Source organism: Sciurus vulgaris (assembly GCF_902686455.1).
Source record: "Sciurus vulgaris genome assembly, chromosome: 3".
Lineage (NCBI taxonomy): Eukaryota > Metazoa > Chordata > Mammalia > Rodentia > Sciuridae > Sciurus > Sciurus vulgaris.
In genome coordinates this window covers 113,341,228-113,367,808 of record NC_136463.1, presented here as the reverse complement: position 1 = coordinate 113,367,808, position 26,581 = coordinate 113,341,228, and the positions used below count along the sequence as shown (strand labels likewise).

The 26,581-nt window shown below is 35.3% G+C and overlaps 1 protein-coding gene across 11 annotated transcripts in view; it reads right to left on the bottom strand.

Annotated features, from left to right (window-relative positions):
- Positions 1-26,581, bottom strand: part of PKP4 (plakophilin 4) — a gene marked incomplete at its 3' end in the record, with an annotated part of 244,564 nt that overhangs the window by 34,944 nt on the left and 183,039 nt on the right. For 7 of the 11 annotated variants that reach the window (XM_079131753.1, XM_079131757.1, XM_079131760.1 and 4 more), the window contains 7 exons: positions 22,583-22,714; positions 22,282-22,472; positions 19,141-19,690; positions 13,304-13,492; positions 11,464-11,684; positions 4,552-4,680; positions 3,156-3,369 (listed from right to left, as the gene is read on the bottom strand). In XM_079131753.1, coding sequence (XP_078987879.1) covers positions 3,156-3,369; positions 4,552-4,680; positions 11,464-11,684; positions 13,304-13,492; positions 19,141-19,690; positions 22,282-22,472; positions 22,583-22,714 — 1,626 coding nt within the window. The remainder of the gene's footprint in view (positions 1-3,155; positions 3,370-4,551; positions 4,681-11,463; positions 11,685-13,303; positions 13,493-19,140; positions 19,691-22,281; positions 22,473-22,582; positions 22,715-26,581) is intronic. The other 4 variants (XM_079131756.1, XM_079131759.1, XM_079131758.1 and 1 more) reach the window with 2 other exon arrangements.

Sequence of the window (26,581 nt, the reverse complement as noted above, 5' to 3'; positions counted from 1 at the left end):
GTGACTTAGTAGTTTAATATTAGTAAGAGAGTGTTTACATAGAAATCAAACTCAGGCCTCTGGTTCAACTTCTTTACATATGGCAGTTGAATGACATGTTTACGCATGTACCAATTCTATTTCAATGTTCTGAAAGAACATCTCATGAGCAATCTGCCTACATATCAAAATAAATTATTAGTGGTAAAAGCATGTAGTTATTAAAGCAATTATTAAGTTTCCCCTACTCTTTGACTATAGTAAAAACGCTTCTTAAAATCTGAAATCTACTGGCAGATATGTCCAAAAGAAAAATATCAGTAGTTGTTCAAAGTTTTACAATGGAAGAAATGCCATCTATTGGGAATATAGTTCTTTTTAAATTGGAAACACTCATATCCTCTCTTCAAGGCCAGGATCATGTCTTAAAAACATCTTGTGTTCTCAACAACTACAGTAACCCACACAGGAGTGATGGAGTGATGAAATATGGAGGGAAGCACCTAAATTAGCCCTCAAGTCCAGAAAGTGCCCCACGTAGACTGGTACCTAAGAGCCCTTCATAGTGCTGTCTGGCTTTACTTCAATAGATTGATTTATTTTTAAATGGGAAAAAAAATCACCAAACTTTCACATACATTTCTTCCTGTTCACCACATTTTATAAAGTCTTTGAGCTCACCTCAGGAAAGGTAATGTAAAAGTTTATCCCAAGGAAAAAACTCAGAAACAAAAATCCAGAAGTCTTATTTCTCTAGTGAGAAATTATGACAGAAGAATAGAAAAAAACCCTGCACATTTGGGATGTAAGGACCAAACCATGAAATAACTGTGTAGTCATGAAAAGAGAGTCAAATAATAGAAGCAGCTGTGCTTCTAATGTCAGGCTGTCCTTGGCACATTGCTGATCTCTCAGGGAGCCACACACATCATTCTGCAGCTTTGTGGCTACATAGGTGTGTTACTGTGGGAAGGTACTTGAACATTACACAGTGAGTTCAAAGTGAGGAGAAAATAACAAAAAAAGAAAGAAAGCACTCACATATTGCAAATAACACTGTCTCCTCCATTCCTCCCTAATAAGCAACTTCGGGTGAATTTTTGGGCATAATTGTAGTTGACTATGTTGAGTTCTAGGATGCATGTAATTATATTCATTAATTCTATTTAGCTTGTTTTAATTTTCATTCTATAAACACATACATATGAATGTGAGATTTTTTTTTTTTTCTTGCATGAGAGGCAGGTCTACATAAAGGCAGGCAGTTCATTTCAAAGTTTAAGGTTATAGGTAAAGTATATCTTACTTTTAGTTTGTAAATTTCATGCCTTATTGGGAGTAAAAGGAAATATTAATGTTGTATTTTGAGCATTTATATCTTACAAGAAAATTGATTGCCCTTAGATAGTGGATGCAAGATGGTTTGTGACATTCTCGAGTGTATGAGTTATATCTGACAAAACTTACAACTTTGATTTCATAGTGGAAGCAGCAGGGAAGGGGATTAGTTTTGAAGAAATGTTGTTAAAAATTTGAAATTAAATATCTCAAGCATGAAAAACAGCATAGAAAATATGAAACAAACACCCAGGTATTCACCACCATCTAGCTTTATCAAATATTAACATTTTATCTTGTTTCAGATTTCTCTAAAAAATAGTTTTGGAATACATTCCCTACCCATTTTCTTCTCTCCCACCTTGCAGAGGTAACCGCTTTCCTGAATCTACTTTTATTATTCCAATTAGAAATTTTAACTTTATTTCATGTACATATATTCAAAAATAATGTATAGTCTCAATCTACATATTTAAAAACTTTATTCCAACAGCATCATACTACAGTTATCATTCTGGAAATGTTTCAAGTTTTATCTGCGTTGCTAAATATAGCTCTAATGTGCTGATTTTACTCTTATATGTGGTTTCACTGTATGAGGATACTGCAATTTATTTAACCATTCTTCTGCCAATAAATACTTGTATTTCTCCTAAGTTTTCTACTATAAACAATGCTGTCATTAATTGTTCCCCCTGCAGAATCATCCCTCCATCTCAACCTCTAGTACTCCTGAACACAGTTGTTGACACTGCAATGTCCAGTCTCCCAAGACAGGGTCACTCTCTCCTCCCTGTCTTCCCCCACCCCACCGTAAAATATTTCTCTAACCAACCTCTCTTCTCTATCCTGCCCCTCCCTGTATACGTCCAAGCCAAGTACCACCAGACTGGTGACCTTATAGGTCTCCTAGGCACTAGGCTAATCCCCTTGGAATCAATCCTCTACTTTGCTGCCTGCTGAAAGAATACATATAAAAGCCTAAGCTGACTATGCCAAGCCCTAATGTCTTCAATGCACAACTAAGTGCCTCCCCAAAGTTCCTTAAACTAGACTCTCATCTCTTATTATCCTTGTTTTTCCTCCAGTAAGTTATATAACACCGCATTCCCCTCCTGCTGATTGGAGGAGGAGCTGAATCCTATGTTGGGTCTTAGTCTCTGCTTGTGCCTGAACATATCCCTCCTGTTTACCCTGCTAATGCCTCTTCTTCCTTTAGGTCAATTTAGATTTCATATCATTCTGGGAACTTTCTTACCCATCCCCTGTGCCTCCTGTGCTCTCTCTCCTGAGTCATGGTGTTCAGCCACATTTCCCTAAAACCCACAGAACCACCTATGTTCCTCCCCAGGTTGAGGGCTACTTGAGGACGGGGATTGGGTTTTATTCCCTTTATATCCCTGAGGTCTAGCAAAGTGACTAGGAATATAAACAAGCATTCAGATACTGGCTGAACTGAAGTGGAAGGGGGCCAATCCATTAAGCATATTTTATTTTCATAATAAAGGAGAGCCAGTCTATTTAGAACAAGTAGATTTACTATGGAATACATAATAAAAATTGATGTAGTCAGCCCTCCATGAATAAGACATCTGTTAGCTGATACTTATGCATTAATAAGTATAATAACTGATACTAATAGAAATGACTCTGTAGCACTGCAAATGCTTTCTGAATCATTACATTACACCAGACTTCTTCACCATTGTAAGCATATGTACATATACACATATCATATATTACCTAGCCTCCAACTCCTTCACAATGCTGATAATCAAAGGCATAGCCTAGATTGTTTTCAACATTTCCTCTAGGAAAATATCACATTCTATACCTACCTGTAACAAGCTCCCTTACTTCTGCATCAATAGATTTTCTCAACAGTCGCAACAAGGCAGGTATCCCACCAACATTCTTCATTGCTATTTTATTTTCATCCGTGGACTTGCCAAAAACAAGGTTTCGGAGGGCACCACAAGCATTCTTCTGAACTTCCAAAACTCTGTGGTCCAAAAGGTCAACCAGATGCTTGATTCCCCCTAGCCTATATACCTAGAATGAAAAATGTTAGGTACCAGGCCTAAGTGCCATGTGACTGAGTAGTGATCAAACAAGTCTGTTATGGAGTGGTCATTTCAGAAGGTTACTTTCTATTCTAAACATGTCTTTTATAAGTTCTGAGGATGCTTTCTAAGACAATGCTCCTTTCCTGGGTTCATGACTTTAAAACGAGATGGGAGATCTTGAATTAACTTGTACATGTAGGCAGCGTGGCCCTTTGCCAGCCCTCTGAACACACACTGCAAAATGTAATCTCATTCCAGAAGTGCAATGAGCAAATATGCAAACACAACAAAGATGTATGTAGGGTCAGAGATACCACAGGAAGGAATTTTGGGTTAACCTCATTTATTTTCTCGAATGGGCTCTCTAGAATAGGCTACTTTTCCTACATTTTCTTCTGTTTGAGTTCATTAGCATATCATTTGAATGTTTCTGGGCTTTATTCACTACTTTCACCTTTAGGTCTGTAGCTACTATTTTGTTTTGCACATTAAACTGATGAAAAATAATTTAATTGTATATGACATTGCAGCAGGGGAAAAAGACCTAAAATGTTAATGTAACAGAACACTGACCAAAATCCAATAACTTGCTGTGCTTCTATAAATACCAAAAACTTTAAAATCTGAAGTAAAATATTCACATATTTAGCATAAAGTTTATAAATCCTTTGTAACTTAATTCCAGTTGCCATTGATCTTGACTAGAATCTCAAGAAATATATTAGCTCACTAGTTTCATGAATTTTATAATTTTTTTCTAATAGACTTTTAAAAAATATTTCTACAATGCAGGTTAAATTGATTTTTACTCATGTTTTATAAATAAGCTAATGAAGTGGACGCATGATTTAATAAGGCTGAAAGCGCTCCAGGAAGTATACTCATTTTAGTTTTTCCTCAGAGGCACTGAAATACATAATTAAGAAGTAAAAGAGTATACAGAATCAAAATATCCCTTCACAACGGCATTCGGTAATTTCTTTTTTTTTCTTTATCTTTTCATTTTTGTGTGCTGGGTATAGAACCCAGGGCCTTGCACATGCAAAGTACATACTCTATCGCTGAGCTACATTTCTGGCCCCTGATAATTTCTTAAATATGCAAGCATGTGGCTGCTAAGCAGAAAAGCACTGTCTTCCTGAGTCATCCCCAGCACTGGGTTTGGTACCTCCATCTTCACTTTGTTGTCGCCAAAGCACAGGTGCTGCAGGTAGGCTGCTGCATTTGCTTGGACGGAAGGGAACTGGTGCTGCAGCATATGAATGACTTCAGGCAACTCAGGGTCACGCCATGCAAACTCCCTACAAGAGAAAAACATGGCTTCAGAATGGAAGGCCCATGTGGTAAAAATACAATGGACAAATATGTGCTATGGGGAAAAAGCTCTAGCTGAGACAAAAATTGGAAGCTTCAAGAATCTTAAAATATATATGTACCTAATTCCCCATCTCCCACCCCCATGAACATACAGAGTCCTAGATACTTATGATTTTAAATAAATCATAACCATGCAGACACACAGAAAGAAATTCAGGGGAACAAAGGAAACTCTTAATATGGGTAGCTTCCACTTACTGTTCCTCCTCCTGAATCTAATTTCGTACCTTCCTACCTATGGAAGAAATCTGCAGGTGCAAGGCTCCCATAAACAATGTACTTGAGCTAAGTGAGATGTCATGCCTGAGGAGAGAGGCTGGTGGGAAAGGACGGAGCTGGAGTCAGCATACAAAACACAGATACTGTGGGCTCCATGATTCTTGGCAAACTTAAAATTTACAGCTATTCTTCGTTATAAGACAGAAACACAGACAATTAAAAAAGGAAAAAAAAATTTTACCAGTAATCCTGAGTCAAAAACAACAACAACAACAACAACAACAACAACAACAACAAAACAAAACACTGTTGACATCTTCTGGTCTTTTTTTTTTTTCTCTATATAATGTGCAAACATGCTCATATGGGGGTAAAGAGTATTATTTTTTTCCTAAACAAAGTGGATTATTATTAGACAGCACTTAATATGTCATGAGCATCTATTTTGCCAGGCACTATTCTAGATATTTTATACATATTCACTTATTTTTACAGCAACCTCATAGATATGAAGTTGAGGAAGAAAGGCTAAATAGCTGATGACATAGCTAGTAAACAACAGAGCAACATCTGGACTTGGGAAGTCACCCTTCTGAGTCTCAACCACTATGCTAAATCATATTTTATATAGGAAATATATAATCATAATAGTTATAGATTCTTTTATACTTTGCTTTTTTAAAGTAACATCACATTATCAGATTTTTTTGATGCTATTTGACTGGCCGACACTTTGGAATCCTTGCTGCACACATGAATGATGCCTTTATTTTGTCAAGACCTTTAAAGAAAATGTTTCATAGAACAGCAAATATGCAGACTCTCACTAAGGGATATTGTCAACTGTTAATCAAAAAATTAATTAGCATGAGTAAACCTTTAAAATTAACACCCCAATGATAGTTACATTGCCCAGTTTTTAAGGCCCTGAAGTTTTGCTTGGTCTGGGAAGGCCTCAAGCATTAACCTGCTGATCCACTGCATAGGGCCAGGTTATTACATTCCTGCACATATAAACCATTCCAACAAATATTTAGTGAATTATCACTATGAGTGCCATAGTAGGTGCTGGAGTTACAGATATTTAATAAGGCATCCTTTTATATACAGGGTCAGTCATGCCAACTAAAATTTTACTCTCTCTCTCTCTCTCTCTTTCTTTGGTACTGGGGATTGAACTCAGGGGCATTTGCTGTAATCCCAGCAGCTCAGGAGGCTGAAGCAGGAGGACTGAGTTCAAAGCCAGCCTCAGCAACTTAGTGAGCCCCTAAGGAACTCAGCAAGACCCTTTCTTTAAATAAAATACAAAAAAGGGCTGGGGATGTAGATCAGTAGTTAAGCACCCCTGGATTCAATCCCTGGTACCAAACAACAACAACAACAAAAAAAAAAACCAAAAACCAAAAACCAGTTAAATATTTGGAGTTTCAGTTTCCCCATCTATAAAATAAGAACAATAAAACTATTATTCATACCTTTTTCACAGGTTGGCTGTGATGATGAAATATGATAGTATATATTAAAATATTTTATACATTTTGAATTATAATATAGGTGTTCTATTTATCTCTCACCCCCCCACCTCTCCACCCCCATTATCTATAATCATCCACTTATCAGGGAAAACATTTGGCCTTTGATTTTTTGGGATTGGTTTATTTTACGTAGCATGATATTGTCCAATTCCATCCATTTATCTGCAAAGGACACAATATTATTCTTCTTTATGGCTGAATAATATTCCATTGTGTATATATACCAGTTTCTTTATCCATTCATCTGTTGAAGGGCATGTAGGTTGGTCCACAATCTAGCTATTGTGAATTGAGCTACTATAAATATTGATGAGGCTGTGTTACTGTAGTATGTTAATTTTAAGTCCTTTGGGTATAAACCGAAGAGTGGAATAACTGGGTCAAAAGGTGGGTTCATTCCAAGTTTTCTGAGGATTCTCCACACTGCTTTCCAGAGTGACTGCACAATTTGCAACTCCACTAGCAAAGTAAAGTGTGCCTTTTCCCCCAAAGGGACAGGGGGTATGAAAAATGGTGGAATGAGACAGGCATCATTACCTTATGACATGTATGATTACACGAATGGTATGAATCTACATCGTGTACAACCATAGAAACGAAATGATGTACCCCATTTGTGTGCAATGAATCAAAATATAGTCTGTAAAAAATAAAAATAAATAAATAAAAAAGTACAATACAGGTGTTTTATTAATGTCCATTATCCCTGGAAAATGAGCTTTTCTAAATAGAAGAATTCTCTGTAATACTTCTCCTTTTATGCACTGAAACTATGTTAACCATTTTTGATGAAAATCTGTCTAAAACTTATTATATAAATCTATGCTGCAATTAACGGAGTGCAAGGAGTGTGGTTTAATTTTCCTTGATGACTGACAATAATTACAAATACACATTTCTGTCCTCTTTAAATGGTACAGTGGTCAAGATTTCCTGACATTCCTGGGTGCCATGGAGGCCAGATAACACAAAAGGGCTTCCAGCTAGAGGCGAACAATTAGGCTTGCTTGGCATCAATTCTAACCTTTAAGTTCAGCAAATTGACACTGGAAAACTGCTATGGATTTGTGTGCTGGCTGGTTGGTACTGATGCTGATAGGATTTGCTTCATTAAAACCTAAGCCTAGACTTCTGTTTTCAGTCATGATACCTAACTGGTTCTGGATTTTGCTTTACCATAAACAACTATAAAACTGAGCTAAATGTGTGAGGAAACTGTTCTTAGGCCCTGGATAACAGGCAGCAATGAAATCCTTTGGGGAAACAACCAAGCAATCCCATATATACATGGCTTTCTGCCTAGTGGCACTTTTTGGACTATGATACAGGAGGCTGAGCCCAAGTATTACATGACAAACTTGATGAGCTAAGGGAAGAACTGGAATTTGATGATGCCTAAGTAGTCAGACTGTGTAGGGCAGAGTCCTGGGGAGGAAGGGAATACGCAGGAGTGACTCTACAAGTCTGTGTAGGAATCACCCCAAGTCCTTAGATGAGCACTGGGCTGTGCATGGGTGCACAGGGACATATCTGGTACGGATGGCTGCTGCATAACTGAGAGCCGAAAGCGTACTAGGTGTTGGAGTACCAGCCTAATTAGAGTGCAGACCTTGCTCAGCGCCTCAGGAATTTAGTGAAAAAATCCACAAAGGCCATGTGTGAGGAGTAAAGATCACTAAGGACTACATTCTAGGGCTAAAATGAATCTGAAATAGACCTAACAAGGAACAAAACTAATGTTGACAGGTTCAAAAGGATTTCCTAGTAATTTAGTTATCTGTCACAACAAAATTCAGCATTCTAACAGGAGACAATATAATCCAGATTCCCTATAATGTATCAGCCACAACAGTGAGCATATAACCTAAATTACTAAGCATGAGAAAACAGAGACATATAACTTACACACACACATATATATATATATATATATATTTTTTTTTTTTTTTAAAGGTATCAATAGAAAAAGAACCACAGACAACCCACATGTTGGAATTATCAGAGGAGGAATTTAAAATAATAACATAAATGTGCTCAAAGACATAAAGAAAAAGATGTATATAAGGTATGAATAGCTGGAGTATGTCATTGGGAATGTGGAATGTATGAAAAGAGAACCTGATTGACTAAAAAAAACACTGAATTCCATTAATATGTACAATTAATACACACTAATCAAAAATTAAAACCAAAAAAATTCAAGTGTTTGAAATAAAAAAAAAATGCTAGATAGGCTTAACACATTGGAGACTGAAGAAAGAAAGAACATTAAATTTGAAGACAGATGAGTAAAAAAAAACCGGTAAGAAGAATAAAGAGAAAAAAAAGATTATTCTTTTTGTTTTTATATAAAGAACAGAGCTTCGTTAATTTGTGAAATAACAAAGTAATCTGATATTTGTAACTGGAGTCTCAGAAGACAAGAGTTTGGGGTAGAAAAAAAATTAAAGGAATAAATAATTAAAAATTATCAAACTACATTTCAATAATCTCTGTGGATCCCAAGCAGGTTAAATGTAAACTTAAGCCCATCAAAGTAAAACTGCTAAAAGTTAAATAGAAAATCTGAAGACAGAGACAAGACTCATCACATGAGAATGATATAAGTGGTATGGACATCTGATGACAATGAATAACATCTTTTATAGCACTGAAAGGAAAAAAAAACCCTATACTTGTAAATCCCAAACTTTATATACAGTGAGAACATCCTTTAACATGCAATAATGGGTGAAAAAAATATTTTCAGATACACTAAAGCTGAGATAATTTTTTGCAAAGTAGACATGCACACAACATGAGGAAGACTGAAGGAGATTCTTTAGACAGAAGCAAAATAAGTTGAACTGGTAACTTAAATTTATAGGAAGAAGAGAATTCTAAATAGTAAACAGGTGGGTGAATAAAAGTGACCATCATTTTTATTTCCTTAATTTCTTTAAAAGACAACTATTTTTAAGTAAAAGTATCACTATATATTATAGGTTTATAATGTATGCAGAAGTAAAATACATGCTAACATAAAAATCAAGGGAATGATAAATGGAAATCTTTTGTTGAACATCCCATTTTGGGCCCTGCTCAGAAAGAGGACTGGGAATGATGTCGTTCTAAAAATTACTGCCACTTTCCATAGGACATACTTTTATATTAGAGGCATCATTTGTACTACTAATAAATCTGGCTTCTAAGTAGACTATTACCAAAGGAACCTCACAGATTTCCTTTTACATAGTAAGCATCAATAACTTCTTCAGTCCTACATAGAATTTTTCAGACTAATTATTATGTAGCATTAATGGGAAAGAAAAGTTTACAGTGAATAAAAGTATTACTTAAAATTGCTATTTTCAAAACTGAGAATAACAGTTGTCATGGACTTTTTATTTTGGTTTAAAGATTTGAACTTCAAATTTACCTGGATTCTAGTTTCAGCTGGAATAAATGGACCTATTATTATAAGATAATAATTTATTCATCTTATGAAACACATTATCAGAAAAGTTTCATGTAATCAAAGCTAGCCATAACAGTTTTATGCATTAGACTATGAAATTATCATACCATGAATAGCTGAAGTATATTATCATACATGAAATGCTTGTTTATAGTCAATCATCTCTTGGAAGAGGTCAAAACTGAAGTCTTCAGGGGCATATACTAAACTCAAAGCTCTAATCACACTTCACTGCTTTTGTAGGTAGCTATTTATTTTCTCTGCAGCTCCAGCCAAGGTATGGCCTAAATTATAATTCAAAACCCTTTAGGGAATTTCTGCGTCTATTTAGGTGCCCTAGTCTTTTGAAGGTTTAAAAAAATGAAATAATATAAGAGTATTAATGACAATTATATAGGAGGTGCTATTAGACAAATTCTTTTTAAAAAATCCTTAAAGTGACAAAAAGATAACAAACCAGGAATAGAAGAACCAAATGTATATACAAACCTCAAAGTATTTTGGACATAAAAGTGAATAGGTGAGGTGGTTTTAGTGAAACGGTGGGCTTTCCATTCAACTATATAATACCTTTAGTTATTTTGTTTTAATGACCAAAAGCTCACTCATTTTAATTCACATTCATTAGGATAAACTGGTAGGTTGCTAAAAATGAATGAATAACTATAACAATCTTCCAGTGAAATAATTATTTGTGGGTGAAGAGTGATCTTACTTATACATGCCTTAAAATAACACCATAGCTGCATAAAACTTGGTAACACTGTTGCTCTTTCAGAAATGAAAATTCTTTTAATTTTGAAATATACTTATTTATTTCCTGAATAAATTATATGACTTTCATTAAAGATGCGGCCAGTTTTTCAAATCAATCAAGTACTAAAGGACTCACACTTAACTTAAAAAATATTGCCTATGTGGCCAAAATAAAAAAGAGGAAACGTCTATTATTTGTCAAATATATTTTGCTTAGGACACATAAACATTTCTTGTAAGCTATTTTCTTCTAAGATGTCAAAAAGCTTTTCAAAGGACCTAGTTAATAAAACCTCTATTGCGCTGACCAATATGATCCAAAATGTACACAATATTGGTCTTTCCCAGTTTAGAATAACATTTACATTTTATGAAGTCCTTGTCTAAGAAGTGAGTGCAGGATAAGGGAAAAGGAATGAAATGATCCTTCAAAGTCTTTTGTTTAATTCTAAGAGGCTGTCCTAGGTAGATGCCTGGCTAAAATGTTTAAATGATGAATGCTACAGAAATTCCCATAGACCTGCGCATTCCCTAACTTATAATTAAAACATGGAAAGAAGTAATCTGTCTTTAAAATGAAATTAGCCTCACTGACCTTACATAGCTGGAACACAACTGGGTGTATTACAGATAAGAAATTACTAATATTATAATAGACTTGACAACCTAAAATGTCAGAATGAAAGAACGGCTAACTTCTGTGACACCATAGCACTCTGGAGACCCCGGCTGGTACTTGCCTGGGGTCTTTCTGGATGCTGTCTATTGATGGGGATCTGGTGGTGCCATCATCAGCTGGTGCTGCATGCTGAAGCCGGTTGTAATTGCACTCTTGTACTCGGTATTGTATTGGCCTGTAGGGCTCCGCATAGGTAGCTGTTGTGTTTAGAGCATAATTATTTCTTTGGTATGTAAGGGTACTTCGTTGGCTGGACGTCCTTTGTAGATTTCCAACACCTACCAGAAAGGCAACATTTTGAAAGAGATTAGTGTGTTCTCCATGAGGTCATCCTTTTTTTCTTCCCTGCAGTGGTAGGGATTGAACCCAGGGGTGCCTAACCACTGAGCTACATCCCCAGCCTGTTTTTTATATCTTATTTTAAAAAATAAAGGGTCTCACTAAGTTGTTGAGGCCAGTCTTAAACTTGTGATCTTCCTGCCTCTGCCTCCTGAGTGGTCACAGGACTGCACCACCATGCCTGGCATGAGGTCTTACTTTAAAAAGGAAAACATTTTTTAATTTTAAGAAAGGTTACAGTTTTAGTCAATTGTATAAATTGTTTGCTTTTAGATTTTTACAAATCTAGCTTACTAGCACTAAAAGGGACTTAATTTTTAATATATGAACAATATTATGTCAAATGTATTAGGAAAGAACAAAATGAAACTATAAATCTTCTTACATAATTGTCTTACATATGTTTATAAAGATTCAGTAACTTAAAACTCCAAGAGAAATATACGAAATTAATCTCAGAAATAAATGATAAAAGCAAAATTTCATATTTTCATTTTAGTGGTAAATAACATCTTTCTTTAAATTTGTAAATAATTGAAACCATCAACCTTTTCAACACTAAGTGTACACAGGTTACTTATTTTGATATACACTTTATTTATTTCTAACATGGGGAAATCTACTTCACAATAAAGACTGATATATCAATTATTCTATAGATAGTCCTATAAATTAATGCATGATGTTATATGTAAAAACAGTGTCCATTGTGTTTAATATTTCTGTCCTAATTATTGCAGCAGGTATTACTTCAATGATTATACACATAATTTTTCCTGGCATTACAAAGATTTTAATACTATTTCTTAATTCTATTATGGAAATCCCTACTTAAAGGAACATAAAAACAAGTGAAATATTTCCTCACTAACATCAATTAAAAATTGGTACATTCTACTAGAAGGACTAAAAAAAAAAAAAAAGAAGTCATCTTACAGATTTAATAATATGTCCACAAAGAAAAACTCCATTAGCAGTAATATCAAGGGCTTACCTCAAGACAACTGTCTTACCTCAAGACAGTTTAGTGGACTAAACTGCCAGTCTCTGGTCAAAAACCAATTCAAATAGTCTTTTCTTTCCTGAAATTCTGGGACATAGTTGTCTTGAGGTAAGCCCTTGATATTACTGCTAATGGAGTTTTTCTTTGTGGACATATTATTAAATCTGTAAGATGACTTCTTCTTTTTTTTTTTTTTTTTTCCAAAGATTCCACAAGCCGACCCTGTAGCATGATCTAGCAGCTCACACCACCATGAATGGTGTGAATGAATATGAGGGTTGGGATGCAAGGGTGCAATGCCCCAGCTCCCTGTTTTTATACGTTTCTACTGCATTCTGTTCCAGGTGGAGTCCATCAAAAGGGATATCTTTTTTCACATTTCATACTTAAGTATTCAGAGGAAATCCAACATCTGAAAAAGGGTAATGCCAAATACATTTGGGCTCCATAAGAGATAAATCAAAGACAACCGAATCAATCATGTATGGATTCAAACTGGAAACCCAATCTGAATTAAACTCTTCTACTGTTGGGCCAGTGAAATAAGGAAACCACCTGAGCCTGTGCGATAGAGCGCTGTCTGTGATCCTTGGAGCTCCACGGTTCCATGGTTTGGGCTTCGGTACACTGGGCTGTAATAGGTCCTCCCCTCATATATAGGAGTGATGTGCAAGTCAGGAGACACAGCTGAACGAAGGTCTTGCCCAAGCTGACTGTGCTGACTAGCATAGGAACTACGTAAGCCTAGAGGCAGGAAAAGGACATCAATTAATAACTGAGAAAATCATGATGAGGTTAAGAACATAAGCCCTAATTAAAATCCTAACCAACAGGACTAAGTGCTAAGTCTAAACACCAAAACTTGTGTTTTCCAAAAGAGGGATGCCAAAGTATGGTGTGTGTTTGTATGTGTCTATGTATTAGTTTTCTTGGCAAAGTTTCTAATATAAAATTATTAAATGGTTTGATCCTGTGAAATTCATTCCCTAATAGTAATCTATTTCACAATGGTGATCAAATAGAGAATGTCTCTTATTACATGATTTTCATTTAAAAGAATACAATCATGTGCTGCATGAGGATGTTTTGGTCAATGATGGACCAAATAGGATAATGCTCCCATAGATCATACTGCCCAGTGACTTTGTAGCTGCCTTGATTTGTGTCAGTATAGTCTATGAGGTTCAAACAATGACAAAATGGATAGACCCATCTTTCAGTAGGCAATCCATAGTTAATGACCTGTGCTGTACCAGCAGTGGTTCACACCCTCTTTCTAGCCCTGGAGATCTTACTAAATGCAAGATGGACTCTTAGGAGACAGGGCCCACTGGGTCTCATACCTCTACATACAATATGTAAGTGAGTGCTTATATGATGTACTTACTGTAAAAATGGTGGCTACTTAGGAACTGTTTTGACATACATCTTTATTAATTCACAGATGACTTTTATAGGAAAATACTGGAAATTTTATGCTATAAGACTTGAACATTATAAGTAAACTAATAACATTTGTTATTATAAAATATTATTTTACTATTTGCTGTCCCTGTATTTTTCCCTTTCTTTACATCAGATGGGTAATGTGCCAATGTCATGACAAGGTTAGAGGGAGGCACATCTCACTCTTATGAACTGAAAAGAATCTTTTCTTCTTTTTTCTTTTTAACCAAACCAAACCAAACTAAACCAAAAACCGTAGTTTTTAAAGGAACCCACATATAGATTTTTGTTAACTCTATTTCTAGTATAAAGGAAAGATATAAAATTAGTAGTTTTAAAATCATTTAAAATATTTTGATTACAACTTCTAATGACTAATGTTTACATAAGGGACTCATGATGAAAAGGTAGATTTCAAAGATGAACATTCTTTTTTTAAAAAAAGTAAATCAGTATATTCTACATTATGATGCTCAAAAATTGGTGATTTTTTCATTATTAGTAAGCAAGATTTGTTACTTGGTTAGAATGCCAATTAAGGATACAATCCAAATATAAGCAGGAGAAAGTGTAAACATTACACACATATCTCAAGTCAGTCAGCACATATTTGCTTTTAAAAGATGGCAAATAATTAACACAGTAACTAATTACAAAAAGAATCATTTTCATCCTGTTAGCTTAGCTAATCAAATCACAACTAAAAGCAAATGGGCCTGAATATGAGTGATAATTACATGCTGCTTAGTGAGGAGTGGCAAGGAAGTTAATAAATACTTAGAGCCTCTAAAGTGAATGATTATTACCTACCCTGGACAGCAATGTGACATGGGAAGAAATTAAATGAACCAATATGGGTTTTAGTACTGCTCCTTAGTTGATGAAATGAAGATCACACTTTTGAACAATCTCATGGCTAGGATATTATCCAGACAAACCTTCTCATTTCAAAACTGAGAAAACAGAACCTGTTTTCTGAACAGAAATGTGACCCACTCCCAGCAGAGAGCTACTTCCTGGTGGGGCTGAGGGAGCCACAGGGCAGTGTTGTCATTACACCCTGACACTTATATAGCAATGTCTCAAGGACCAAAGACAAGCAGTGTGTGAGAACCCTTGGACTCCATTGAACCCTTCAAAACATCAGGAAGGTTAGCCCACTGGGGACAGGTCCATGGAAACTGACATACTTTCAGAGGTGACATGATGATTGTGGCTATAAACTGTCTTTGGAAGATTTTAGCTTTTTATTCACTGGCACATTTTTCAACCTTTTCAGCAGTGTATACGCTCTATTTCCTTATGAAACCCATGAAGATCTCAGACGAAAGTGTAGGAAATGTTTTTGTTAATGGTGACTTAAGGTGGGTGGGTGAATGTACTTAGTCCCTGGCAATTCCATCAGGATGTTGTGTCATTGGAACATTCAATAGAGCCATTGATATTTTTTTTTTAATTGGTGATGCTGGGGATTAAACCCAGAGCCTCCTGTTTACTGGGCAAGCACTCTACCACTGAGCTACATCCCTGGCCCTACAATTACTTTTGATTTAGTGGAGACTGAACATCATTCACACTTGAGCAGAGGCAAGCTGAGGACCAGATCTTCAGGTCAGCTGAGCCCCTGTGCTCCCACCAGTGCACTCTGATGGGAAGTAAGAACAGAGCTTTCTGCACCTTTCTCAGAATGTTGTAAGGACCAGGGTGGATTCTTCAAAGGAATCCATGTAATGTGAAGAATACTGTGAACATTTACTCTAATTTCATGGGAAAAGTAACAATTTTTTTTTTTTTTTTTTTGGGTACTGGTGATTGAAGCTAGGCGTGCTCTACCATTGAGCTATATCCCAGTCCTTTTTATTTTTGAGACAGATCCCACTAAGTTACTGAGGGCCTTCCTGATTCACTGGGCAGGTCTTGAAACCCACAATCCTCCTGGCCCAGCCTCCTAAGTCACTGGGATTACAGACATATTTCACTGTACCCAGCCAAAATGAACTCTTCACCATTTAGAACTATAAAAAGTTACCAGCAAATATTTGCTTGTTATAAGATTAATAACAAAATAAAATTAACATGTGTGATAAGCTGTAATGAGAAACAAGTCTTAGATTATACTGAGATGCAGCACTTTCTTGATACAAAAATCATTCTAAATAATGTAACTATTTTTGTTTACATATTCATGTTTTAAAACACATACAAACACACAGACCAGTAGATTAGCATTTAAAAAAATGACTTAGCCCCTTTAGATTAAGTAAAATGAAAATGTGTAGAAAGGCCACTGTAACTTGGTTTCACTGACAGAGATATAAGTAATTATGTTCTATAATCGGTTTTATTGTATTATTTATTTTATTATTGTTCCATAAACCTCTCTCACTTTCTCTTTCTCTCTCTCTATTTTTTTTTTTTTTTTTCCTTTTCTTTTCCTGGAGCTGCCACTTTTATTTTTTCACAACTTATATTCATTATCTATCTATCTAGTGTGTGTGTGTGTTTCTTTCCTTGAAGTCTGGAGTTTAATCTCACCTTTATGTCAGATAATAGGCCTTTTAAAGATAATCCCCCCATTGTTAAATGTGGAAACTGTATTTATGTCTGTATTCACTGGCTTCTTGCCTGGGTCTCTGCATCACTCTCCTATAAGCAGGGCTTTTGGCATGGCTGTTCTACACATACACAGGGGGAATATGGAAGTCCTCAGAACTATTTTTCTTTTTAGATCTCCATGGGAGGTAGAATTTTATAAATGATTCCTACATGCTTTTGCTGCATTCTTTTCAGAGGCATTCTTTCTGGAAAATAGCTAAGCTAATCACATTCCTCTGATGGCAGAATAGAAAAGAGGTGGTTGTACCACTCGGAATTTCTCTGAGCTCAAATTTAAGTTCAATATGAATTCATCATGCAAAATTGTTCAATTAAAAGAATCTCAAAGAGGCTTCACTTTCAATGTGTCAAAATGCATTCCATTGTCATGTTCAATTAATTAGAACAAATAAAAAATTAAAAAAAACAAAAACAAACAAAAACAAGGTTTCACTTTTCTTAGATGATGTAAGAAAAATATATTAATTTTATCATATAAAAATTAGAAAAAAAGTAAAAAAAAGTATTAGAAATCCTTAAATAAAAAAAACAACAAAAACCTAAACAAAATGCAAACAAAATAGATTAAAAAAAAACTTGAGAAGCATATTACAAGGTGATGATTTATGTTAAGTATAAAGAAACTTTTACAAATCATAAAAAACAGAAAAAAGACTTAGTCTGTGGTTTTAAGAAAAGATGAAATAAAATGGCTGATAAAGGCATGGAGTCTCCAGCTTCAGTCATAACCAATATTTACAACAGCCCTTTACCTACCAGATTGGTAAAGATGAAAATCCTGGATAGTATGGAGAGCTAGTGAAGGTATAGAGAAACAGGTACACTCAAACCATACATGAAAATACAAGTTCAGACAACCTTCTCAGAGGGCAATTGAACAATATCTCTCAAGGTAAAAGTATGCCCATATTTCAAAGCAGCAATTGTACCTCAAGAAATGGATCTCATAGTTATCCTAGTATCTATGTGCAATAGGCAGGAAGAAGAGTGTATGTTGCATTGTGTCTAACAACTAAGAACAACAAAGGAGCTAAAAGCCCATTAATAGGGAACTGATTAAATAAATATTACATATATAAGAAAGGAATTCTATGTGCCTATTAAGAAAAAAATGAGGTAGAATTTTCAGACCTATTGACTCATTAAGTCCCAAGTTTTCAATTCTGTAAACATTTCAATGTTTCAATGTGTTCAAATCAACACAGGTGCATTAAAATAGGTTAAGAAATCATAATCTAAAGCTTATATATTCCTTGCATATATTTTCACATATGTAAATAATATATACAAATAGTGTAATCATTTATGTATTTCTTTTTTCAAAAAACAGACTTCTAAAAAGAATAATTATTTCAAAGTTACCATAAGTGATACAGTTGCTGCTCAATTTTTTTTTTTTTTCTATATAGGTGTTCCATATCTGGGACAATGGGTTAAATGGGTTAAGCAAAAAGAACAAGCTATAAAAGACATATATGACAGAATCCCATCATTATGAATACACATAATGTGTTATATTTATAACACAAATGTGTATTTACATGTATATATTTATATATGTAAACATCCTGGACAACACATAAACTGGTTGATGTGTGTGGTGGATGAGGGTAAAGGAGGAGATTGAGACTTCTACTTCTCATTTGATATTTTCCTGTATAGTTTTAATTTTTACCATTATGTATGTACTACTTAAAAATATATTTTAAAACACTAAAGACTAATTTCAATGTATTAAAAAGACAAATATTTTTACAGTATGTGGGAAATGCTTTGTAAAAAAGCCCTGAAGAGGGCAGGTATACAATGAAGGTCCTATACCTTTCTGATTTAACTGGAATAGCATTTAAATATAATTCATAAGAGCTTTGTGCATTTCCTGTTGAAGGTAGTAGGGAGTGAAATTCATATTCTAGTCCATACTGCTAAAGCATTTCTAAAGAAAAAAATTAAATATTAAAACAGATACTCTAATAACATATTTTAACATAGCTTATAGGTATACATAGAGATAGGTCTGGCTGGTGAAAAACCTTTCATAAAAATATCAATAAAAAGCTTATAATTCCTTCCAATTCTTCTAAAATGCAAAATAAGTACATTTTAAGCTCTAATATTTTGAGGGGGAAAATTTGCAAAAGAGCTCTGCTGATATAAATATATATGATTTTATGCATTAAGGATTAGAGCCTGAAACACGAGTTAACCTGAAATTTTTAGTGTAAATTTTCAGATAAAAACAGAATTCTTTCCACATTAGCATTCTGTTTCAGTTGTAGTTGCAGGAATGATTCCCTGGGCTTCATGTAATGCTGTTACCTCGTACTCACCAGTCAGGCTGTCTGGCCGAGGTGGAACCATCCTCTCATAAATGTCGTACTGCTGCTGTCCAAATTGCTCCATGTCATGAACAGTCCTTTGCAGTGAAGGTCCCAGATGCTGCGGTACTGCGGTCATCCCTGAGCGTTTGGGGGACGATGACCCCACCTGGCCTTGGGATGGGGAAGCTACTCGAGTCTGTGCATCCGTCAGGGTCAGCGGGGACCCCACTCTGGCGGTAGTTTGGTATTGAGGGGCTGGTCCGTTGGGATTGGAGGTCTGTCGGGAAGTGACAGACCCAATCCGCCGCACAGCTGTTGGGGAGGCGGGTCTCTGTGAGTATGGAGAGGCTGCCCGCTGAGCAGGTAACGTGGTGGAGGAATATGCACTGGGGTTCAGAGGTCGGGAGTCGGTCACTGAAGGAGAGCCAAATCCACTACCCAGAGAAGTTCTCAGTGACCCCCTTGAAGGAGACACGCCTGTGCTGATAACATAAGAAGGAGACTGTGCTCTAGATGGAACTGAACTAACTCTTCTCATGGCCCGATTGGCTACTGATGGCTGATGAGAGGGGGGAGAAAAGAGAATGGGTTTATCCAGGGTTTTGTGTCCATTGTCATTACAGAAAAATGCACACAGCTCACTACAGAATGTGAATTCACTATTTATTTTAGGCACCCAAATTTCTTTTCCACTTTATGCTTTAGAGCTAGAGCTTAATTTTCCTCATTGTGCATTTCTTCTACTTTTTTTTTTTTTTTTTTTTTTTTTTGGTGATTTAATGTGAATCCTAAAATTAGTAAAAAGAGATCTAAAGACATTTAATATTCATTTTGTTCTTGTCTTTACATTGTTTTTTACCCCTTTGCCTATGCATTTTTCACAACACATAGAACGTTTTGTTCCAAGTGTCATGAATAACTCATGAGTGTGAAGGATCACTGCTGGAGAAATGTACTTACTTCATTCCCTGCAAATCAAAGTTTGGCCAAGGTTATGTATTTTTGTAAAACAGATGAAGTTTTTGAAGATGTCAGTCTAAATGTAGCTAGAGGAGTGTTTATAAATGGTTAGTCTTTATGGGTTGACCCTGCTAACAACATGAATGTGTTCTTTTGACAAGGAATAAATGAATGTCTGGATTGAGACTAGACCCAGTGCTTTCCTCTGTGAATTTACTTCAAAGAACAGCTTGGCTGCACAGGTGCTCTGGTCAAATTTGTTTATTCCTTTAGCTCAAGAGTAGCTTCTATTTTCTTTTTACTTCCTCTGATCTATGAGTGCTTGGCTTTAGCTGGTAGATATAAAAGATGCAATAAAGATACCCTCATATCTGTTTTAGTAGGAGGAATGCTCAAAGTCTCTGTTGGGATCTTGGCCTAGTCAGCTGGAAAAGACCAGAATGGAAAATAAACATTTCTGTCGTGGATCATTCTACTATTAATCTGTAGACTCCTGCAAACACAAAGGGCATCAGATACTTTTCTTGCTGCTGCTATAACAATGAAGAAAAATGGTAGTTGGACTGAAGAAGTGGCTGAGGGGAACAGGCGTGGGAAAAAGGAAAGAAGGCTGAGAAATGAAAACAGACTTTAGGGCTTCAGATGATAAACCCAGAATGCTTGGTTATCTCCTGAGTAATTGCTAAAGTCCAGTTGTCATCAACCCTGTCTATATTTTGTTGTGGCAATAAGAAAAGAAGCAGGATTTTGTACACCCTTGGATGTTATAAGTGGATGTGTGCTTTGCCTCCAGGTGCCACAACTAACTGGGATGGCTGAAACACCTGTTCTGAGATCTCATGTGTATGTGAGTTCAACAATTTTGAAATGGTAATAGCAATGGAGGGGAGATAATATGTAGAGTTTGGTAAATAAACAATGAGGCAGTAAAGACAGGGTTTTAAATTAGGGAGTAACTGGAAAGTTAAAATGTGTGCTTGTATGCCAGTAGGGCTAACAACAAACTACCCAAATCAAATGACACTTGGCCCAGATGGTTAGAAAATATGTTGTCCAGACTATATGCAAATTAAATCTTAGAGACCTACTTGCAATTCTTAAGTTTTAGGAACAAAACAGTGTAAATAAAAACAAAACAGAAACATATTTGATGAATTCCCATGGGCACTTAGTTCAAAGCTTCTCAAATTTTTCCATCAAAGCAAAGGGATAGGTGTATAATTTGAGGACTGCGAGTGTAGCTTGAAGTAGCTTGCTACCAGTACAAGATTTCCTGTGTCAGCTTAAAAAGTCATACACTTAGTTTTCCCCTCCTAAATCAATAAGCAAAAGTGCCAAAGTTGTATGTATTTCTCTGTTGACCCTCAGGCCTGTGGCCCAATTCTGTGTGCACCTGGATTGCATTATGAGGAACATACTGTCTGCCTAACTTCTCTGATCATTTTGGTATTTTTCAGCTCCAAAAGATCACTGGGGTACTCGGAAAAGGCCTGTCCTCACTGGTTACTGCCACATAGGACTTGTACTGCTTCTCTTAGTACTGGCATATCTGGTAGAAGGATGTGAGTAATCTAGCAATGAGGAAGAAATTGAGGTGTTTTAAAGGTATAGATGCATTGTTACTTTTTTGCCCATCAAGATAGACAGCCCTAACTTAACAGAATGGATTGCTTCTACATAATAACTTTCTATTAGCAGGAATATCTATATTCCAGTAAGAGAAAAAAATGTGCATTCCGAGAATCATTCCAGTGATGAAGGTAAAAAGTTTTGGTTGGAATGGGCTAAGTCTCATTTCATGCAGGTGTGGGAACAGTGCTCTGTCCTTTTGGACTTTCCATAGCATATTTTAGCTCCAGTCTTTAAAGGAACTCACAATCCCTGAAGAACTAGAACATTCCATCCAGTTCTCTTAACAAGCCAAACTTCTTGTTTATAAAATTACTCTTCCTTGTCTAGAAATGTATTAGAATACAGGAGCTAATTAACTGGAACAAACATATTTTTAGTTTTTAAACTTAAAAATTCATTAACACTGTAATTCAAATAGTATAAAATTATTTTGCTACTTTATACATTCAATAAATTCAAAATCGCATGTATTGGCATTACTTTTAATAAGGAAAACCTGCAAAAGATATTCAACTAGGTGGGTATTTATTTGTAAGGCTCTTGATGTGTTTGGCTTACCTGAACCAGTGTTTGTCCTTCAGCTCTTGAATTCCTCACCAAATGGTTATTGGTTGATCCTATGAATGAATGCTGCTGTCTATTATCTGCCTTGCTCAAGTTCTGGTTGTTGTGGAAACTTCCTGCTTCCTGGTATCCACTGTCAGAATAAGAATTCATTTGTGTTGAACTTCTTGAATTACCCAAGGATCCTGCAGGAATGAAACCAGCAGAAAATATCCTTATTATATAGCTCTGTTGCTCATTTTCAAAAAGAAAATATTGAAAGCAAATATAATACTTAAAAGATAATACAACAGACCCTCACTTTCATGGAGAGACGTCTGTTCTGGTGAATAGAGGGTCCCTTGTTCTGGCTCTGTCCTGATGAGATAGTTGTTGGGGTGGACAGTGTCAGAAACTCTAGGTTTGCTTACACCAGTATTTGGCACATCTGTAAGTAGATAAGTTTAATCAGTTAAATAGAATGATAATTATTACATAAGAATTTATTTTAAAAGTTTCAGATATTTGTCAACAGCATTTTATAATTTGTAAGTACATAAATGTTTCACCTTAAATAGCACAGATATTTCAATTCTTTTCTATATGAATGTGTTCCACATGAGTTTATGATAATATTTTATTGAATTTCATAAATGTTTATTCTTATTACAAGCCCCAAACTAATCTTTGCACTGTATTAAATCAAAAAGTGCAAAGTGATTTTTGTTCTCTTGGAAAATACATCTCTCAGTTGACTTCCTCCAAGAAGATTAAGAGACAGAATGAGAATGATGACCAAGTATTTTTAAAAAGGTTCTCTGTAACCTCCCCTGCTCACTTTATTGTACTGGGGATTAAACCCAGGGTTTAACCAAGTACTTTACCACTGAACCACATCCCCAGACTTTTCATTTTATTTTGAGACAGGGTCTCATAAGTTGCCCAGGGTGGCCTTAAACTTGTGATTCTCCTGTTTCAGCCTCCTGAGTAAATGGAATTGTAGGCATGGATCACTGCACCTAAACTTTTAAAATAAAGACTTATATAGTGATGACTTTATGGGGCCTTGTGAAGAAATCTCTGAAGGTATGATAGGCTTTTTATTTATATTTTGTGTTGTTTAGAAGCAAAGGAATTCTACAAAGTTTTCAGAGTTGCAAAAAACAGAAATTTTAACTTATTACTCATCTGCTAATTTATCCTGTTGGTCTTTTCTAGATGAATAAAGACAAATCTAATCTGATCACTGTTTCCCTTAACCAAACCCACCCCTTTCATTATCTCATTTATTTTCAACTATACAATTTGTCATATTGAACTTGGGAAAAAAACAAGAACGACAACAAACCATCCAAACTCAGTCTATCCCCTTCCCCATTCTAACTCAAGTTTTTTATGCTATAAACTTAGGTGTTGTAGATCATCCTGCTTTTTCCCAATTCCACTCAAATATCCTCTTTTCTCCAGCATCTAAAAAAATATTTTCCTATGAATAAAGTCTTTCCTCAAATTTGACCTTTATGGTGTTAACAGATTTGTTTTTCCAGGAATGCTGCTTCACTTTCACTTCAGAGATTTTAACAAAATCCATATTCCACTCTTAGCTCAACATACGACCCTAAGGATTTCAATGACTTTATCAGTCTTTCTCCCTGGCTTTTTTTTTTTTTTTTTTTCTTTTTTCTTCTCTCTCTCTCTCTCTCTCTCTCTCTCTCTTTCGGCTATGTTATACACCAGGCTCAAAGAATGTAGTCATGAGAAAAAATGTGTGTACGTACGCACATGTGTATACATGTGCACTTTAGGGTAAGGGACATAGAAAAATATTCCTATTGGAATTAATATCCAAACAGTATCCATTTACCACGGGAAGCCAGCTTTTCCTTTGGGCATAGCACTTATCATCCTTCTCCGTTGGAATATAAACTCAAGGAGGGCAGAGGCTTTTGTTTGGTTTGTTTACTGTTGTGTACTCAGTGCATTGAACTCAGCAGGTGCTCAGTAAATATTTGTTGAAGAAACACATTTCCAGTAAATAGCAGCTTCCCTTTATTGGTTACTGATTCATCCTTAGTACTGCGCTGTAGCTTTACCTTATTGTGTATTTGCTGTGTAAGCAAAGTAAAATTTGTAGACGCTGCAAACTAGTTTAGAAGGTGATGTGAGGTTTAAGGGAGAAGTGGGAAATTCCACTGTATTCTAAACCTTTAAATTGATGTCATATTCAAGCTCAGGTTGTTTCCCAGCCTCAGGAAAGATGTGCTGACATTCTTAGTACACGTCCTTAAAGACCTGTCTCCTGATACATCATTTGACAGTATTCTTCTAGGTGGGAGAGTTCTGTTGACAGTTATGAATTCTAAAGTCTGGAATTTCAGTAAAGATTACAGACTGTATGTGGTTTCCTGGTACAGGCTGAAACATGATCTGAGTCACTGCCAGGCTAGACTGGAAAGTGATCTGCTTCATTTGTAAATCTTATAAGTTTCCAAAGTTCTAAACATTCTTGCACAGCAATTCCTAAAGGAATTTTGTTAAGGAATAGGTAAAAGACATAGAGTATACTATGCTAAAGAGTCACTGAGAATTGGAATAGCTGTAGAGGAGCATTGGACCGATGCAGCACAGCAGTTTACCTGTATTCCACTCAGGAAGAGAACACAGGAATAGCAATATGAATGAGCAACACATTATAGATATACTGTGACAGGCTTAAAACTTCACAAACATGGGAAAATGCACTGTCTTTGAAAGAAAAAGATGTTCAAACAGTTCTCATTTTCAGTTTTAATAATTATAAGACAAAACCTGGGACATCAATACATCAAGGGGTTTGGCTTGGGAACGCCAGGTGGAATGCAGTGTCAAGATCTGAAAAATTATCACCATGGAAACCAAAAGGCTGCCCTAAAAAAAACCCACAACTATTCAGAGGTATTAAATAGGAGAAGCGAATATACACACCTGAGCAAATGTGTCTTTTCAACCAATGAACTATTTTCTCAGAAACCAAGCACAATATTGACAAGTAATTTTGTTCATTCAAACTCCTTTTATGAGAAGCTACATAAAATAAATAAACTTAGAGCAAACACAAATTATGAAATTTGTGATTCTACACTGGTAACCATAACAGTAAAACTTAAACAGAATTAGTATTTCCAAAACTACAAAAATGAAGCAAACATTAACCTAAAAAAAAAAAAGACATGTTACTTCCAAATTTTGTCACCTGACTCTTTCATATATTTGAAGATAATATGCCCTAAGAAACAGAATATAGAAACAGACACTGAGATGGTATCCAGAACATTAAAATACTAAATTCTTATGTACCTAGAATCCAACTTGAAGTTCTAAATAACTGGGTTTAGAGAATGGAGTCTAAGGTTTTAGTCCTATGTTAAAGTAAATGCACAAGTTAGAGTTGTGAAAATGTGACAAAAGATATTTATTTAATATGAACTATAAATCAACCAATTTCTATAGTTTGAGTCATTTTTCTATTTGCATAATGGAGCCCAAATAATAATGAATATCTACAGAGACAAAAAGATCCTGGAATGTCTTCTAAATAATTTTTAAAAAGTTAAATGGTTTCCAAAAGTTTTACTATTATTTACTTTGTTTCTTTGAAAACATGCAATTCATAAAATTTATACATACATATATATATATATATATATGTATAAATGTATGTGCACACAGCCACCATCTTAGAGGAAGAGAGGAACCATTTCCTAATGTCTGGATAAAATATTCCTGATTGTAGAATGGCAAGGGTCACATTTATCCATTGTCTTATGTGACTCTATTTTAAAATGAATGTCTTTTAAAACATCTGTTATGTTGAATGAAGAAAAGACTAGCCAAATACACCAGAGAACCCACAGAGACATTTAGATTGTGATTAACCATTTCACAGCCAATGCTGGAAACTATAACTTAATAGTTGATATACTGTGATTTAGCATGATCAGGACAAGAAACCAAGAGATAATTTTAATACGTAAAAATGTCAAATACCATGTGAATGCTGCATTTAATCCATGTACTGAAGAACATGTTACTTTAAAAAAAAATCACAAACATGTTTTTGGGAACACCAAAAATATACTATAAGGGATTTTCAAAGATTGATTAGTATCTTCCAAGAAAATGTATATCTAAAAATATAGAACTTGAACATGTTTCAAGGTAAAATGAAATACCCATCTGTGTCTAAAATGGGACATTATGGGAACCATGGGTATTCTTGCCTGTTATATTTTATCAGAATGTTCCAATATTGTTTTAAAATACGATTAATAAGTAA